The sequence below is a fragment of the Marmota monax genome, unplaced genomic scaffold (assembly GCF_021218885.2).
Source record: "Marmota monax isolate L192 unplaced genomic scaffold, Marmota_monax_Labrador192_F-V1.1 WCK01_AAM20220418_F8-fsc00218, whole genome shotgun sequence".
Taxonomy (NCBI): Eukaryota; Metazoa; Chordata; class Mammalia; order Rodentia; family Sciuridae; genus Marmota; species Marmota monax.
Genome location: NW_026694764.1, coordinates 666724 through 686220, shown reverse-complemented (window position 1 = coordinate 686220; position 19497 = coordinate 666724). Strand labels below are relative to the sequence as shown.

Below are 19497 nucleotides of genomic sequence, written 5' to 3'. Positions count from 1 at the left end.
TTCCCAAGGTCTGTCTGTATTACTCAGTTCACAGAGAACTGCAGAGAACTTTGTACACTATCACTTCCTAATATTTATTCTAACTGTATCATAAAATGCTCAAGTAAACACACTGCTGCCAAACTATCCATTATATTCCAGATCTTGGGTGGTGGTCACAGATCCCCAAAGACGTGGCAGTCAAAGTTATCAAAATTAAGGGTAGTCATCAGCAGGGTGCAGAGACCAACCACAAGGCTAATACCACCCTTCCCCAGAGGCCAGGTTTGGCCACAGTTGGAATTATCTATGGTTTGGTTGTGCGCACAACAAAACCGACCTCAGGAAGCTGTGGAGAAGCAGCTCAAATTTTCAAGTGAATAGAAAAGTTTTCCTGAGAAAACATGGACTCCAGAGTGTGGGAAGCAGAGGGCAGAGCAGTGATACAATCTAAACTGCAAAACCTTTACAGGATAGCATTGCCATGGCTTGCTCTCCAAACCAGAGCTTTAAAACAAGAAGGCATTCTTCTTGAAAACAGTCCTTAAGACAAATAAATACTATGCTGAATACACCCTGCCAGAGGCAGGTAACAAGACTGGAATGAAAATAAACAGGTATGTGCAAAAAGTTTGAGCAACACACTACCCACAGAAATGGGCTCCTGGGAAGCACTTTCAAATAAGTGAAGTGACTTCACAGACCTCCCCACCCCACCCAAATCCTTCTGAATCCATCAGCCATAGCCAGTTGGGGACCAACAGGCTATAGTCCCTCTACCTCCCCTCACAATTCTCCCTCTTTGCTTTATACAGGACATTCAGAGTGGTGCTGGGAGTAGAGATGAAGACACTGGGTAAGCAAAAATGAAATAAGGAAAAGAATGGTAATGCACTTTCTGGAGAGAGGAGACTGGGGGATGTAGCTCAGCTGGTAGGAGAGAACACCTGAAGACAGGAGACATGAGGTTGTCAGTACATGAAAACAAGATGAAAACTTTTTTCTTTTTTTGGTGCTGGGGAATCAAATTCAAGGCCTCACACATTTGGCAAGCACTCTACCACCGAGCTACACCCCAAACCCTGGAAACATTCTTACATATTTGATTAGGGCAGTGAGAGCATGGAAACATAAATACAAAAAAATTTACCAAGACATCAGACACTTAAAAGCTATGAGTTTTACTAAAACAACCTGTACCTCTACCATAACCCCAAAGCCAAACAATGAGCCACAGTACCCTCTGTTTGCTATCCTTTATTAAGGGGTCCCACATCCTCATGGGACTCCAGCCAAACCAAACAGGTCCCCCAAATATAGCAGGAGGCCTGGAAGGGGAGGGGAATGACTTATGATCCCACCACACCTTCCTGGAAACAGAAACCCACCACAGACAGACAGACAGACAAGGACTGGGGAAGAGAACGCGCCTCTCCCCACTTTGCACCCACTCAAAAAGAAAGTCAAACACTGGCTATGCAGCCCCACCCCCACCCCCCCATAGCAGCGTTTGTGGGACTCCCCGTCCAAGGGGTGGCCCCAAGGCAGCTTCCTATTGCTCTTCCTTCACTTTGGTTTGCTCCTGGCAACTCCGTGCCCTCTTCCTTCTCTCAGCCTCCAGCTCAGTCACCCCACGTCCTATAACACCTACTCGGACCTTCTCTGTCCTCTCTGGGCCTCCCTGCCCGAGGGCTTCTGGGGAAGCAGTGATTCCTGCATCTTCCCTTCTCCCAGCAAGGGCCTGGCCAGACCCTCTCTGCCCAGTGTGTGGGACTCACACGGCTGCCCCACTCTCCTTGAGGTCAGGGGCTGAACGCTGCCTTCTCATTCGCGGGGGAGTAGTGTACGGTGGGTATCGGGGCCCTGGGGGCCGCTGGGCTGGGTAAGGTTGGGGCTGCTGGGGATAATAATTGTGCTTTTTGGGCTGGAAGTGCTGGGGTTCTTGCTGTGTGGAACCCCCTCCCCGGGATCGGCCCCCTCCATCCAGGGAGTTCCTGCGGGGACGGTGGGACCTGCGGGGACTTGGAGGTCTGCGGGCAGGGGTGGCTGGGGGTGGGGGAGTGACCTCCTCAGGGGGTTGGGGTGGAGCTGGGGCCTCCCCACTTCCCATCCCTGGCCAGGATTCCCGGTGCTGGGGGTTGCTCTTGAAGGGGAAACGCAGCTTGCAGTCGTGAGGGGGCACAAAGCGAGCTGGGGGTCTGCGCAGCCCCCCACCCCGGCCCCCAGAGCCCTGAAGTCCCTGCAGGCGCAGCTGCTCCTGCTTGAGCCAGCGAAGGCGGCCACGACGGAAGGCAGGATCCTCCTCCATCAGCCGTGACACCCGCTCCCAGCTGGACAAGGGTGGCGAAGGGGGACGGCCGGAGGGTGAGCGGTCACTGAGCGCTGCCTCCTCTACTGCATCTGATCCTTCAGGTGGGGCCCAGGAGACCTCACTGGCTTCTTCATTCTCATCCTCATGATCCTGGAGTGGGTCGGGGTGAGAAAGGAGAAAGGATGTGAGAAGAGCTGAATCCCGAGGATGTGTGGGTTTAAGATGGTAAATTAGAAAGAACTGGAGTGACCAGATATTGAGGATCCAGAGAAGAGCCTGAAGATAAGAAAAGCTAGAAAGTTGTGGTTTATGAGTACAGGCCCAACAGCCAGATTGTCTGAGCTCAATTCTGGGTCTGCCACTTCCTTGCTGTGTGGTCAGATCTTTGCCTTGTAATCTCTGCCTCAGTTTTTTGAGACTCAGTCATCTGTACAATGACACCAGTAATAACATACTTAGGGATGTTAAAATAATTGTCAGTTATATTACAGATGAAGAATAGAGCAGCTAGGCACAGTGGCGCACACCTGTAATCCTAGCAGCTCAGGAGACTGAGGCAGAAGGATCATGAGTTCAAAGTCAGCCTCACCAAAAGCAAAGCACTAAAAATTTGAGACCCTGTCTCTAAATAAAATACAAAATAGGACTAGGGATGTGGCTCAAGTGCCCCTGAGTTCAATCCCTGGTACACACACACACATACACACACACCACACAAAATAGAGCAGAGGAGGAGGATAGGAAGTCAGGGCAGGTGTGGCTACAGTAATAAATGAATGTCATCATTTCAGTGAAACCCTGAAAAAGTGAGAAGCAACCTATGGTTGTCTTTGGGGAAACACCTTGGTATAAGGAAGAGCAGGTGTGAAGGCCTTGAGGCTGGAGTGTATCAAACAGTTAAAAAACAAACTGTGGAAGGTGGTAGGGCTCTAGTGGAACAAGAGGAGAGGAGCAGAAACTGCTAGAGAAGGAAGCCTTCGTAAACCTTGAGCCCTGACTACAACTGACTGTGGTCTCTCCTTGGACAGGAAGCTAGAACAGAGCAGAAGTTTATGTGTCACCTGGGCACAGTGGCACATACCTGTAACCCCAGCTACTTGGGAGCCTAATGCAGAATGATCACAGTTAGAGGGCAGCCTAAGTAACTTAGTGAGACTGTCTCAAAAAGCAAATAAATAAAAAAGACTGGGGATGTGAGCTGGGATTGTGGCTCAGTGGTAGAACACTTGCCTCGAATGTGTGAGGTGCTGGGTTCGATTCTCAGCACCACATATAAATAAAAAATAAAGGTCCATCAACAACTAAAATGACTAAAATAAATACAAAATAATAATAATAAAAAAGACTGGGGATGTATATCTCAGTGGTAGAGAGTTCCTGGGTTCACTCCCCAGTACTGGGGGTGGGGGGGAGTGTGGTTTAAGTAACCCTAGAGACTGGCACAAGACCTGGCAGACAGCAGGGTTGAGTATACACATGCAAAGCAAGGACAGGGGATAACACTACCACTCAGGGCAATTGTGAGTAGTAAGCCTGATGACACACAAAAAGCATGGAGCACAGACATACCAGAGTAAACGGCCAACCAGGAGGGAGAAGGAGGTTATGAGAATGTAAGCACACCAAGTCTTCAAGCTGCAACTTAACAACTGTGTACTTTGCATTGGTGATTCTCAAAACTTTAACTGCACTTCAGAAACACTTGGGGAGCTTATTACAAATACAGGTTCATCCCCAAATATGTAGATTCAGTAGGCTTGGTGGAACCCAGAAATCTGCATTTTTTGTGAGCAGCCTGGTGATTTTGAGGCATAGGATTCCTAAATTCCACTGAGAAAGACTGTTAAATTTCAATAAGCTTTTTTTCAAACAGAGAGGAAGGAGGTTGGGATCTGAGGTGGGAGATACAGGGAAGAGCTAAATGAAGGGAGAAGGAAGAAAGCTCAGCAGAGCCTCCCTACCTGGGTCAGGGGGATGACCCTCTCCATGCGGAGCATGCGGTCCCGCAGGGCCTGTAGCTCGCGGTCCTTGCTGCTGTTCTGCAGCTTCACCTCCTGCAGAATCCCGGTCAGCTTGTCTATATGAGCCCGGAGGTCCTCCACCTCCGCCCCACGGGCTCCCTCGTCCCCACCGCCACTGCCATTTCCTCCAGATTCCTCCTCGCCCACAGTGTCCCAGACATCCCGGGCCACAGCCCTCCAGGCATCTCCAGGCCCCTCAGGCTTTCCATAGGTGCGACACAGTTCCCTCATCTTGAGGGCGGCCAGGGCCTCAATCTCAGCCCGCCCATGGCGGAAGTCAGCCAAGGCCACCTCATAGCAGATCTCTTTGACTGCTTGCATCTTCAGGTCAGCCATGGTGGCCCAGCGGGGGTCTTTGCCTTGCAGCCTCCGCCGCTGGGGGATCTGATAAACCCTACGAGGGGCCCTGCGTTTGCCACTGCTGGGCAGGCCACAGCGCTTGACAATGGTCTGGACTGTGGTGGGGGGCAGCTGCTCCCGCAAGGAGGAGATCAGCCGCCAACTCTCTTCACAGGAGCGCTTGTCAGAGTCGTCCCCACTGTCAGAGTCTGCATACTGGGGCCAGAGAGAGAAAAGACAGGGAGAGAGCTAAGGACATCCCAGAGGCCACCCTGGTCCCAAAGACACAGGACACACCTCCTCAGCATGCATGTACTCAAGTCCTACTCTGCCTCTTATGAAGGACAAGAGGATGCTGGGAGCCTGAGGCCTGGAAGGACACATGGAAGACCCCCATATACCTCTTCTCCATCTCTCTTATGAACTGCTTAACCGTTGCTGGTCTAGACAGCAGAGATGATGACAATATCTACTTCACAAGTATGTTTTAAGGATTAAACATTTAGAATAGCAACTGGCTAAGTATTAGCAGTAGTTAATTGAGTCTGGAATTTTGTGTATTTATAGTAAGGCACTTCTTAACCACAGGAACACATTCTGAGAAATGCACCAGTAGGTAATTTTGTCATTATAAGCACAATGACACAAATGAAGGCACTACAAATTGGTGAAACAGTTTTATGAAACTACCCTCTTATATGTGGTCTGTCATTGAAAAACATTATGCAGCAAATGACTGCTAGGGATAAGGCTTAAAAGTCATTTAAAAGAACAATATGGCTGGGTGTGGTGACACGTGCCTGTGATCCCAGCAGCTCAGGAGGCTGAGGCAGGATGATTGTGGGTTCAAAGCTAGCCTCAGCAACTTAGCAAGGCTCTAAGCAACTCAGTGAGACCCTGTCGCTAAATAAAATATAAAAAGGGCTGGGGATGTGGCTCAGTGGTAAAGCACCCCTGGGTTCAATCCTAGTACCTAAAAAAAAAGAAAAATATTATGGTCAAGTGTTTGCCTAGTATGTGTGAGGCCCTGGGTTTGATCTCCAGCACCACAAAAAAAAAAAAAAAAAAAAAAAAAAGAGAGAGAGAGAGAGAGAGAGAAGATAAATCTTATGTAAATGACAGTAACTTAGATGTGATAAAACCCTGAGTCAACTGGGAGGAACTTTAATTCCCTGCATATAACATTTTCCTCCCTGATCACATCTCTGCTAACTTTCCTCCTAAACAAACCACTTCTACCTCTCACCCCACCCCACTTCCCACTCTGCCTCAGAGGATATTCAAAGTGAAGTCAACTGAGGTGACAGTGGCCTCCCTGCTCATCTGCTTGCCAGCCCACCCCAGGCTCTGTGTGCCTCTACTCTGTTCTTACCAGTCGCTGCTGTTCCAGCAGAAGGTCAGCCTCTTCCTTTTCTTTTCTATACTGGTTCTCCAGATCCTGAAGCCTGAAATTGAGCAGAGTGGGAAGGCAGAGTTGTGGGGGGCTCTGGAGCTACTTCAGTAGGATGCCCGACAACAGGAGGATGCTGGGAGCCTGGGGCTTGGAAGACCCCCACGTACCTCTTCTCCATCTCCAGTTTGATATCAATGCCTTGTTGCTCTAGCAGTTCCTTCTGGGCAAAGTTCCAGTCAACAGGCTCAGAGGGTGGTCCTGGGGGTGGGGGGACCCCTCGTTCGCGTTCTAGCCGGGCCTGCTCCGGGTGATTGAAGCGGAAGACATGGTTCTTGCCCATCACAATCCTATTTCCTAGAGATGAGAAGAGGGGAAAGTGACTCCTCTATAGCAGCAAACCCATCCCCATGCCCACAGCGTAGAGCTCCTTGCTGTCATATCCCAAGGGCCATGATACCCTCTGTTTCATCACCCCCAGGCTGAGAGGGAAATCTAAGCTGACATTCTCCTGGGTTGACATTCTCCAGGAACTCCCCCATAGGGATAGGAATCAGCCAAAAGGAACAGGGACAGGGGGAGCTGGGACAGCAAGAAATCAAGACTTGACTCCTTGATCTTTGCTTTCTAGCTCCTTCTTCATACACCTACATTATTATTGATTTATTTCAGGGTCTTACACCCTATGATGTACTCAGAAATCCCTGCCTTGGGACTTCCTACATATGGCCACGTCCCAGACCCTCACTCTGGGACACATTTTCTACCTGATTTCAGCACCAGTGGTTCTGTCACAAGCTTCCCATTGACGTATGTCTCAGCTCCTTCACAAGGCTCCAGTGTGACCACCACTGAGTGGGCAGAGAGGAAGGGTAAAGATTAGACCCAGGCAAGAGTGGATTATGGTCACAGATTCCCACTTTGCTTTACCCCCCAAAACACATGCACCACCAGTCCCACCCCCAGTACCTGTGGGGGGTGCCATGGCCCCTCTGGTGGCAGGCAGCACGGGAAAGGAAGAGCAGAAGGAGGGTTAGAGCCCCAACTACGATTCCCAGAAATCTCTGCAGTGGCTCCCTACTCACCCACCACCGTCCTCCCAGCAGCAGCATAGAAAACCCATAATTCTCAAAAGGCTTCATTTCTCATGTGAAACTGGGCAAAGGCCCTTTCACTTCTGCCTTTCAGATGTCTATTCCTACCTTTCCCATTAACACTTATCCCTGGCCAGGCCTGGATTCTTCCAGTAGGCTCAAACCCATCTCTGTCTGATGCATCCTGCAAACTGCCACCTGACTAATCTTCTCAAGCCACAGCTGACATATGACAAGATAAAAGTCATATCAAGGTGATCCATGGTACAAATCACTGAGCCTGATGCTTGCTGGAGACACAAAAATGCATGTGGCAGCTCTGTCCTCAAAAAGCTACTATGACCATTACCAAGGGATCCCCATATCCCAAAGACTAAAGCTCTGTGACTCCTTAGCCAGGGACTCTGAGAAAGTCATGTAATTTCTGGGATCATCTATAAAGTGGGATAATTAAGTCTTTATTTATAGAGTGACTCAAATAAACCATAAAATAATACATAAACATGACTTTTTATTATTATTTACACAAACATGTAATGAATTATAACATCAGGCAGATTTGGGGACTTTGATACAGAGAGGACAAACATAGCAGAGAAGAAACTTGGGTTAGGGAAAGAGGACTGGAAAGGATTATGTGAAAGTGGCGACTTCTGAGTCAATCAATGCTCAGAGGGAGACTCAAATCTCAATGGGCAGAAACAACAGAGAGGAGGAGGACTGGGAGAGAGTCAGCTGAGGACAGCACTATGCATCTGGGAACAGCCATGAGAGAACAGGATGCCAGCAGATCTAAGGGGTGACAGTTTATCCCACCTTTATTCCATATTTCCTACCATGCCCCAAAATACATTCACTGATTTACAAATATACTGCACCCTTACTCAAGCACTATTTTATTAGATCCTGAAACCTAATAAAGCAGTAAAAAGCAAAAAGCCCTGCCGTCAAAACTTACCTCTGACTCGTAAGATATAAACAATAAACAAGAAAACTTAAAATTATTTAATTCTAATAATTTTTAAAAACAGATAATCTGGGGCTGGGATTGTGGCTCAGTGGCAGAGCGCTCGCCTAGCACGCGCTGGACCCGGGTTCGATCCTCAGCACCACATAAAAATAAAGCATTGTGTTGTGTCCATCTACACCTAAAAAAATAAATATTAAAAAAACAAAAACAAAAACAGATAATCTGAAGTCCCCTCTAAAGGACAGGGTAGGTATTGTGGATAGAACACAGGGCCAGTGGGTCAGGGCAGCTTCCTTCCTATCCTTGGACCCACAACAATCTGGCAGCCCAGAGCACAGCCCACAGCATAGTTCCTGGAGCCTGCCATCCTATAGTTGGAGTTCTGCCATTTTCTAGTTGTGTGGTCTTGGGCAAATTATCTAACCCGAGAACCCCTGTTCAGTCACCAATGAACTATGTGAGAAAATGCACAGGCACAAGTAGATGGTCAGTGAGCAATAATTATACTTCTATGTCTATGCTGCCCATATTCTCTGCCTGTCTCCAGTCAAGTCTGTTTTTTGTTTTGTTTTGTTTTGTTTTGTTTTCCCTTTTGCAGTATTGGAGTTTGAATCCAGGAGAATTCTCCCAGTGAGCTACATACTCCAGCCCTTTTTATGTTTTATTTTGAGACGGTATCTTGCTAAATTGCCCAGGCTTACCTTGAACTTCCAATAGTCCTACCTCAGCCTCTCCAGTTGTTGGGATTATAGGCATGTGACACTACGAACAGTTTCACGTCAAGTTTCAAATTTTAAGAACCAGATATGATGTACAACTATAATCCCAGTTACTTGGGAGGCAGAGACAGGAGAATTGTAAGACAGACTCAGCCTTTACAGTTCCCCCCTTTGGGGCACGTACACATTGACTGCTTTTACTGTGATTTATTTAACACTGTTGCCCATGTCTGTCTTCTCCCAAACACCCTGAGAGCTCCTGGATGGTGGGCTGGCCCTGAAGGCATCGTAAGGCTTTAAAATCTTTCCTGGCACAAGGCTGGAGGGAACCGTAGAACAGGAACTCAGCAATAACTCACTGAACTTAACTCATTCAAGATTTTCAACCAAAATGCTAGAAGCATCTGCTGCCACTGGGGGGCTTGAATCAGACCACAATGACTAAGCTAACCAAACCCTGAACTAAACTGTAACCCTGAACAGAGACACACCTATGTTATAAGTGTCTTTTCTATTCTTTTGAGATGAAGTCTCATTGTTGTCCAGGCTGGCCCCAAACTCCTGAGCTGAAGCAATCCTTCTGCTTCAACCTCCTGAGCAGCCAGGACCTCAGGTGTGTGCCACCATACCCAGCCACTTCTTATTTCTAAAATGTGTGATGGGGCTGGGGATGTGGCTTAGTTGTAGATGCTTGCTCAGCATGCATGAGACCTTGCATTTGATTCCCACTACCATTAAAAAAATACACTTTAAATTGCATGAGAATTCTTTTATTGACGTCAGACTGTCTTCCACCTTCACCCTTGGAACCTGTGATTCCTGAAAGCTTTATGGCCACATTAAGAGCTAAAGTCTCCAAAAGTTTTGGAACCACAGAGGCACATGAACCCCTTAACGTCAGAAAACTTCATCATCATAGCTTGAAAAATTTGGGTTTCTCACAGAGATAAATTCAGATATTCCATTAAGATGAAGATGGGTATTTATATATAATGACCAGGGTGCTATTTGAGGCTAAAAAATTAAGGACAGGAGCATATCCCACTCTCTGGCACATTGCAGTGTTCTATTTCTACTGGGATCCTTGGTGCTCCCTGACCATATACAGAGCCAAAGGCTTGGTACCCTCACTACTTACCTATGAGCTCAGAGCCCAGAGTATAAGAATATATTCCCCCCTCTACATGGCTACACTCTCCAGTGCCAGACCCAGGCCTCTGTGTGGGATGGAAGATAGAATCTGTCTCTATTCTTTTCTGGTCACTCTGTTTTCAACCGCTCACACCAATCATTACCTTCTCCATCCTGCTGAGGGATGCTCCGGAACAGACAGTGTTGCTCCCGAATGAACTGTCCTGTCAGTTTGATATCCACATCTACTTGGCCGACCCTGGGGAAGCAAGGGCCAACATTTTCTGAGCATGTTCCAGACATCTGCCTCCCAAACACCAATTCCTCCAACTCGATGAGCCAGCATAATTATTCCCATTTTACAGACAAGGAAGCAAGGCTGGACTGGATAAACACCCTCAGCCATAAACCTCCTACCCACATTTAGGGCTAATTATCCCAAACTCTCTACCCACAAGGCTCACCCAGGATAGCCACAAATACCTTCACTGGGAGAGGCAGGGGAACGCTCACTCTCTTTAACCACGGGAGGCACTGAGCCCCAGGGTTTCATTAGCATTAGCCAGTGAAGCTACCAGTCCTCAACCTCTGAGTTTGCCATGTGGGTACCACCCCCTGACCATGAGCCATCAGAAGCCATCCCCAGAAGTGCTGGATCAGTTTGGTTTCAAGAAACGTCTTGCCCTCACCAAATTGGGGGATAGAGGATGGCCACCGAACAGGTGCTCTCAGCAACTTGTCAAGAAGCTGAGAGAGGGCTGGGAGTGTAGCTCAGTGGTAGAATGCTTGTAAGTGTGTGAAGCCGTGGATTTAATCCCTAGTACCACAAAAAAGAAAAGAAAACAAACAAACCAAAAAAAAAAAGAGGAAGAGAGAAGGGAGGTGACATTGGGAGAGCAACCAGGACTGTGGAAGCACATGTCCATAGATCTGGGGTTGTGGGTATAGCTCAGGAGTAGAGCATTTGACTACACACACTGACTGTCTCCAGTGACCACCAAGAAAGGGAATCGTGCCAGATATGATGTACAACTGTAATCCCAGTTACTTGGGAGGCTGAGACAGGAGAATTGCAAGTTTGAGGTCAGCATGGTTAATTGAGTGAGACCGTGTCCCAAAATAAAAAATAAAAAAGGCTGAGCATGGTGGCTCAAGTCTGGAATCTAAGTAACTTGGAAGTCTGAGGCAAAAGGATCAAGAGTTCAAAAGCAGCCTCAAACCTTAGCGAGGCCCTAACCAACTTAGCAAGACCTTGTCTCAAAATAAAAAACAAAAGTGCTCAGGATGTAGCTTAGTGGTTAAGTACCCATGGGTTCAATCCCCAGTCCCAAAATAATAATAATAATAATAATAATAATAAGGCTAGGGGCATAGCTCAGTGGTAGCACATCCCTAAATTTAAACCCCAGTATTGAAGAAAGCAAGCTAGCCAGCCAATCAGTCATACTTTATAACCACACCCAAAAAAGAGAAGCTACCCCACAGGCTGCTGGGTACATGCTACCTGGTGATGCCATCTTTGATGTGGTAGAGCAGACATTCAGACATCAGAGGGTCTTCATTCAGGTTCACCAGGTGGGGAGTCTAAGGATGTAGAAGTGAATGATCAGGAGAAGGCTCATGAGGACCAGCCAGGATGGTTATAAAGAGAGAGAACAAAGGAGCTCCCATTAGTAGACATAACTCCAGGTTCTCACATTGCCTGCTGCTCACGCTGCTCTCACTCTTGAAGAGTGCTCCCACCCTCCTTTCTGCCCTGAGGAGCATTTTTGATTCTATGGTTTCCACTTCTTATAATAACCACTCTCTCCTTACATACAAAAACCAACCCCACCACCCACCCTTCTCATGTCAGTAACCTCTCCCAAGGTCCTATCTCTTAGGAGGTGCCCCAGCCTGCCAGGCTCCCCAACAGGAAGGCTTGGAGCCAACCTGCACTGTCCTCTCTGCCCTATATTCTGCCACCCCCTTAATTTCTTTCCTTAAAATCTATCTTGCAACTTCTGAAGAGTAAGAGAAGAAATTGGGTGAGGAAATTGGTACATTCCACCTTTCATTACATATCAAATGTCTTGTGAGCATAGATTACTTTTGTAATTTAAAAATAAAATGTTAGGCTGGGGTATAGCTCAGTGGTAGAACACTTGCCTAGTATGTGTTAAGATCCTGGACTGCATCCCCGGTACCAATCAATCAATAAAACACTTTCCATTTCTCATGGCAGAGTCCCCAGCTTCCTCAGCCACCAGCCCTCTCTGGACCTGCTCACCTCAGGCCAGGGTCACTCACCACAGTAACTGGTTGATACTGTTCCTGCCTAACGCCTCTGTGACTAAACTCATCCCAATTACCTAGCTGATCATTATGCTGAAAACCCAACCCATTCCTCTCCTGCAAAGCACCTTTTCCTGATTTGTTTATGACACCCCACCCTCACCAGGCATGAAATTCTGGGGAGCACACAGGTCTTGTTCCCTCCACACCCACTCTGTCACTGGTTGCAAGCCAGAAGTCCTGCTCTATGGCTGCAGCCTTGGCCCACAACTGTCCACTCTCTGGCACAATCCTGCTTCAGGTATGTCTGATTTTGTGCCCTCTTAGTGGGTCTCCCAGCTTCCTGCCTGCACCACAATGAGGCCACATCATTAATTTCCTACCAAAACCTCTCCAGCTGGTGCCCCATGCCCTCCTGACTAAAGCCCTGATTGAGTTCCCACCTGGAACAATCTCCCTCCTCCCCACCTATCCTTACCTCATCTGTCAAAATCATTTACTTCTATTGTGTTGCAAATGCCACTTAGTCTGTTGCAAATGCCACTTCTCCACGAAGCTTTCCTAGGTCTTCTGACCCAATACAAGATCCCTTGCCTCCAACCTACAAGGATTCACTGTAGGATTTCTACCTCACCAAGGTGAGGTACAGAATGGGGACACAAACGAATCAAACACACACTCTGCTGTTCTGTCAGTAAGGAAATCACTTTGGGAGGTAAGGTGTAGCGTGGAAACACCACTCATTACAAGGGGGGAAAATGGATGCCTTATAGAAGAGTTTCTGACATCATGACCTCGCTTAGTTTGTTCATTTATTCTTACTTTCCTTCCTTCCCAGGGAAGGAAGTGCCCCCATATTCTGGAAGGGACTTCCATGAAGAGAGGAATGAAGTACAGAACTATAGGGGTTCAGGGGGATCAGAGCACTTCGTGGCAAAGGCAACATGGGATCTAGTCTGACCCTCAGATGGGCCCAGACATGCAGAGGGAAGAATGTTCCATGGAAAAACATTCTAACAAAAACATGGAAGCAGGGCTGGGGGTTGTAGCTCAGTGGCAGAGCACTTGCCTAGCACGTGTGAGGCACTGGGTTAGATCCTCAGCACCACATAAAAATAAACAAATTAAAAAAAAAAAAAAAAAAAGGCATTCTGTAGAAGCAGAAAAGCATAGTGTATTGAGGCAAAACAACCAGGAGTGGAGGCCCAGATTTCTTTGGAACTCACCCTGCCCCCTGGGGGGGTACTCAGGGATGTGTCCATGGTTGATATGATGGGTATCCATGTCTGTCCTCCCAAGGGACCCCAGGATTGCTGCTACCATACCTTGCCTAAGGGACATTACCATCCCTATATTGCAATGTCAGGCCTGCTCTGGGACTGGCAAACACTGATTGGATCTGGAAGCAGAAAGGATCTATCCCTGGGGAGAGGTGACATGATTTGGGGCAATGCTTTCAATTTCTGTTCAGCCCTGGAACTCTTTGTTTAAATGAAACCTTATCTGGGAGCCTAGAATGTCAAGCACAGATAAGCAGAGAGCCAATCAGGCCCAGGCTGGGATGGAGAACTGAGTTTGGTCCTCTCCCCTCCCCTCTAGCTATGGCCCCTGTGAAGAAAGCTCTAAGCCAGGTTTAAACAATCACTGATTAAAAAAGAAGTTAGGCCTAACAGTAGGGGTCCCAGCAAGAGCAGGCTTTCCCTAAGCAACCTGGTCCTCTCCAAGACAAACTGTAGCTTTTCCCCTAGGACCCAATTCTCCACCCTTTCATCACAAGATTGGAGATACTTCCCACCAAACCTATTTCCCCGGTGAGTCTAACAGCTCTCCCTCTGAAACACATGTGCCTTTTAAACATGAGTCGGGCTGGGGATATAAGTCAGTAGTGAAGCACTTGCCTAGCATGTATGAGGCCCTGCATTTGACCTCTGGCACCACAGCAACAAATAAGAATACATTCATCTTCACCATTCTGAGAAAAAATGCAAATGTAAACTACCCCAAGTAAGAATACATTCATTTTCACCAATCACACTGACAAAGATCAAAAAGTCTGATGATGGTGGCACCTGCCTATAATCTCAGTAATTCAGAAGGCAGAGGCAGGAGGATCGCAAGTTCAAAGCCAGACTCAGCAACTTAGCAGGACCCTAAGCAATTCAATCGACCCTGTCTCAAAATCAAAAATAAAAAGGGCTGGGGATGTGGCTCTGTGATAATGCACTCCTGGATTAAATTCCAGTTAAAAAAAAAAAAAAAGTTTGATAAATCTTAGATGTTAAAAAGGCTAAGGGAGCCACGCAGGGGGTGCACATGTATAAGCTGAGCTATTCAGGAGGCTGAAGTAGAAGTACTCCAAGTCCAAGGCCCGTCTGGGCAACTTACAGAGACCCTATCTCAAAAGTAAAAAGGGCTGGGGATATTGCCCCTGGGCTCAGTCCGTAGTACCAAGAAAAAAAAAAAAAAAAAGTAGTAGGGAGGGGAAAACAGGCCTCTGTTGTTCTTAGGAGTATAAATTATCATGGTTCTAATTTTTAGAGGGCGCTTTAGCAATATAAATCTCTTTTCTTCTTCTTCTTCTTCTTTTTTTTTTTTTTTGATAGTAGGGTTTGAACCCAGGACCTCAGACATGCCGGGAAAACACCAAATCTTCACTTATAAGAATCTGTTTAGGCAGACAACACCTCTTTATAAAATCATTCATTGTAAGCTGGGTGTAGTGGGGCATGCCTGTAATCCCAGTTGCTCAGGAGGCTAAGACAGGAGGATTGTGAGTTCAAAGCCTCAACAAAAATGAGGCACTAAGGACTCAGTGAGACCCTATCTCTAAATAAAATACAAAATAGGGCTGGGGATGTGGCTCAGTGGTCAAGTGCCCCTGAGTTCAATCCCCAGTACCTACCCCCCAAAAATCACTCATTGTAGCATTGTTCGTAGAAACAAAGAACAGGAGAAACAACGAAATGTCCATAAGGAGCAAGGTGGCTAAATCATATCTCATCTACAGGATGGAATAATCTGACACCATGAAAAAAGCAAAGTAACCTTTAAAATAAAAATAATAAGGTATGCAACCACTACCATTAAAAAGAGAGGCTGTATGTGTGTGCACATGCATATAATTATATATAACACATGACTGTACATGCACAACTACCTCTAGAAAAGTATGTTAGAAACCGATAATGGAGGTTGCTTCTGGGAGGGGAACTTGAGGGGAAAGGACTTACTTTTCACCACATACACCTTTTAGTACTTTGAATGTTCTCTCTTTACCAAAACAATTAAAAACAAACAAGCAGCCAGGCGCAACAGCACATGCCTGTCATTTCAGTGAGTCAGAGGCTGAGGTAGGAGGATTAGGAGTTCCAGACCAGCCTCAGAAACTTAGTGAAGCCCTAAGCAACTTAAAAATAAAAAATAAGAAAGGGCTGGGAACGTAGCTCAGTGGTAAAGTGGTTAAATCCCTATACCAACAAACAAGAACTCCAGTTTTGATCTCAGAGCTATAGTAGATGGCATCCCTAAGCAATTTTGAGCACACCCCACCCCACTTACTTCCACCCAGGGGAAGAAATGTCCTCCTCTTCAGTTTCCCCACTCCTTTGCTAATTCTCCATCACTGCAACTGGATGGAAATGCCCCATATATGAGCATCCAAAGATGACTGGAAGCCACACTGAGAACCATCTGCAGCCACCATGCCCAAGATGTCACTGGGCCCCCAGGGTCTGCTCCCTCAGAAGGACTCCAAAGCCTTGGGTACCCAGCCTTGAACCAGGCCTCTCAGCCTGGCCTGCCACTCTTAATTATACACACACAGTTCTCTCATTCCTTCACTGCAAATTGGGCCAGACAAAGCAAAGTCCTCTTCTTTTTTCAGAACAATGGTTCAATGATTCCTGCTTGCTCAGTTTTCCAGATGGATCTGACCTTACAAAATAAAGTGAGCAATCTTTCCAGTAACCCACCACCTCTTCCTGACAAAAGAACCCAGTGACCCTGTCTGGTCCTAGCAATGTTTGGACTTACAACCTAATCAGTCTGCTTTGCACCATGGACCAGACAGGCTTGGCTAGTTCCCTGGTGGGACTGGAAGTTCCTGCTCTGCTCAAATTGGCCTTTACATCACCCCTTTATTGGTATGTGCCAGTAGGGCTGTGTCACGCCAGCATCCATTCTGACTGGTGAGTCCCAGTGTTAGCTGGTTAAGTATTTTGAATATCATATCTGCTCCCAATGAAGTTCAACTATTCCCATCCTGCTTCTTCCTTCCTCTCAGCAAAGTACCTACAACTTGGCAGACACATGTCAGGTACCTGCAGGTCCCACCCACCCAACCCCACATGTACCCCAAGTTTGCTTAGCCTCATATTGTCTCTATTCCTCCCTATCCCCCCAAGTCCTGTCCACCTTTCAGGCTCCACTTCCCAAACCAGCTTCTCCAGGGATCTAGCTGCTGTATTTCCAGGCCACTCTGATGCCTCCACCTATGACCAAGCCTGATACATGGACAATCACTGTCCCACAGAATAGTGCTCACTCTTCCTCTCCCTGCCTTAGTCTTGCTTTCCCAAGTTATCCTTTCAAAACCATAATTTTAGTAAATTTTTCTGAGTTGGAAGCACATGCATAGGGTACAAAATTCAAATGATAAAAAAAAATTTAAAGCTTTGAAGTCCCTATCCAAAGCAACCTCCAGGTTCTCCCTTTCTCCCAACGTAACTGCTATGAGCAGTTTCTCATGACTCCAAGATAACTTCTGTGCATGAACTCACAAAAACACACATGAAGACCTAGATTCTAAGCTGCTCTTGCAATCCCTTGACAACAGGAACCCAATCATCCTTCTGTGGGCCTGACTCCTTGGCGGCAGGCACTTACTAAACACTAAACTCTAGCTGACTGTCCAATGGATGAAGGAGAAGGCACAGATGGTGGGATAACACAGACAGGTGGTAGAAGGAGAGGAGACACAGATGAGGAAGGGACAAGTCAGAAATTTCAGAGGAACGGATCATAGAATTCCCATCCTTCTACCCCAACCCTTTTTTCTAGCATCTAGGGAGCTGCATAGGCCTCCTCACCCGATCTCTTACATACCTTCTTTGGAGAGAAGACACCCACAGTTCCCCCATCCTCCCGGACGGCCACGCCCATCTCAGCCAGCAATGCTTCTCTGTGGGCAAAGGAGAGGCAAATGCCACTCTTATCCTCACTAGCTTGGACCTTCCCTATAGGGCCTGACCTCCTCCCCCTCCCACGACTGCTGCTGCTGCCACCACCAGCCTCAGGCCCTCACACCTCTCCATCCTCAAGGCTTCTGTCTTACGAAGCTTTTCCTCCCATGTCTCATTCAGCTCAGCAATAATCTTCTCTGTCTCCTAAGAGAACAAAGGTGAGCAGGGATAAGGACAGTGGGGACAAATATCCACCCTAGGGAACATGGTATTCCTGGGATTCCTTCTTCTTCTTCAGGAAGTTAATTTCCAGCAGCTCCCAGACTCCCATCCCTTGCCAGCTCAAGCTTCTTACCTGCAGCCTCTCCATGGCCTCCTCGGGCCCAATCTGGGGCTCAGCACTGGGAGAAAATGAGGGCTCCAGCTCCCCATTATGTGCAGGAGGAGAGGAGGGTGAAGCTGGGGCAGGGGAAGATGATACGGCTGGCAGAGCACCTCTGGGACTCCCCTCTTCCACTTTTAGGCCTGGAAGGGAGAAAGGTAAAAGAACAAGGCTAAGCTCTATAGCCCCAGCTACTTGGGAGGCAGAAGCCAGGAGTTTGAAGACCAGCCTGGGAAACATAGTGAAACACTGTGTCAAAAAAAAAAAAAAGAAGGTGATTAAATAAAGATGGAATTGATTAGAGACTATAAAAGGCCATAAGCTTCAGAAAGGACTTAAGAAGTTATCTGGGAAACTTCCCACCAGGCAGGCAGTTTTCCTAAGGAGCCTTGACAAATGAGCATCCAACCTCTATTTCTAACCCATGGATGGAGAGCCCATTACCGAACAAAACAGCCACTTCTTTTCTTTTTTTTTAAAATGTATTTTTTAGTTGTAGATGGACACAATCCCTTTATTTATTTATTTTTATGTGCTGCTGAGGATTGAACCCAGTGACTCACGCATGCTAGGCAAGCGCTCTACCACTGAGCCACAACTCCAGCCCCCTTTATATTATTGATGACTTTCATGATCAGAAAGTTCTCAGCATGTCATGTGTACTCACTGTTTCTAGCTCTGCCCTCTAGAATAAGAGAGTATGCTGCCTTTTCTTCTGGGAGACAACCCATCAAATGCTGAAGGTGAACATTGATCTACCTTATTCTTCTTTTCCCAAGAACATCCTTAATCCCCCAACTATGGCTCTCAGCACCCTGATATCCTCAGTGGGATGGACCCTAAGACTGAATGCAGAGTATCCATACTTGATCCAGCTAACATGGATTAGCATCCTATAACACAGATGCTTTTCCTTTCTTTTCTTTTTCTGATACTGGGATTGAACCTAGGGGTACTCTTTTCACAGATCTATATCCCCAGCACTTTTTATTTTTGAGACAAGGTCTCACTAAGTTGCCTAGGCTGGCCTTGAACTTGTGATCCTCCTGCCTTTGCCTCCCTAGTAGCTGGCATTACAGGCCTATGCCACCACACCCAACATGGATACTATTTCTTATCAGTGAGAAAGATCAGTGCATTTCAGAATCCATTCTATTATTGACCGTTAAGCTTATGGTCAACTAAAACCATGATATTTAACAAGGACTTTTATCAAGGCAAGGACTCAGAACACTTCCTAACAATTCACTGTATGAGCCATAAATTCAGAACTGGCCGTTTATTCCCAAACTGTCATTATCCAGAAACCTGCCAAAGACTTTCCAAATCCTGACTCCTCTGGAGAATCAGTCCCCTTCAGCTCTGTAACACTGGAAGAAACATGTGCCTCTCTGAATATGCAAAGGGCTTCATGGTGGGTGGAGAGAATGGGTGGGCCAGAAAGTGTCTCTGAGCTGCTGCTTGCCTGGAGCCCCTACCTCCCAGAGCAGAGGCTGACAGCCCCTGTGCCATCAGCAGTTCCCGAAGCCGGGCCACCTCCTCTTGCAGCTCTCGGATCAGCCGGGCATTAGGGTCCTCGTTAATGACAGCATTGCAGCGGATTTGCTTGGTACGGTCAGCATACCTGGGACAAGGAGGGAAGATGGAGACTGGTGAAGGCAGGTACAGGAAACCCCAGCTGGCAGTCTGTATCCCGCTCTCCCAGGC

At 47.2% G+C, this 19497-nt stretch overlaps 1 protein-coding gene across 2 annotated transcripts in view; it reads right to left on the bottom strand.

Annotated features, from left to right (window-relative positions):
• Nucleotides 1-1220: 1220 nt before the first annotated feature.
• The window catches only part of Kif1c (kinesin family member 1C), a 24698-nt gene continuing 6421 nt past the window's right edge, over nt 1221-19497 (bottom strand). For both annotated transcript variants that reach the window (XM_046425051.2, XM_046425050.2), the window contains 11 exons: nt 19269-19414; nt 17764-17933; nt 17533-17612; nt 17332-17407; nt 11459-11538; nt 10119-10213; nt 6808-6891; nt 6211-6397; nt 6023-6095; nt 4252-4866; nt 1221-2440 (listed from right to left, as the gene is read on the bottom strand). In XM_046425051.2, coding sequence (XP_046281007.1) covers nt 1754-2440; nt 4252-4866; nt 6023-6095; nt 6211-6397; nt 6808-6891; nt 10119-10213; nt 11459-11538; nt 17332-17407; nt 17533-17612; nt 17764-17933; nt 19269-19414 — 2293 coding nt within the window. In that variant the 3' untranslated portion in view covers nt 1221-1753. The remainder of the gene's footprint in view (nt 2441-4251; nt 4867-6022; nt 6096-6210; nt 6398-6807; nt 6892-10118; nt 10214-11458; nt 11539-17331; nt 17408-17532; nt 17613-17763; nt 17934-19268; nt 19415-19497) is intronic.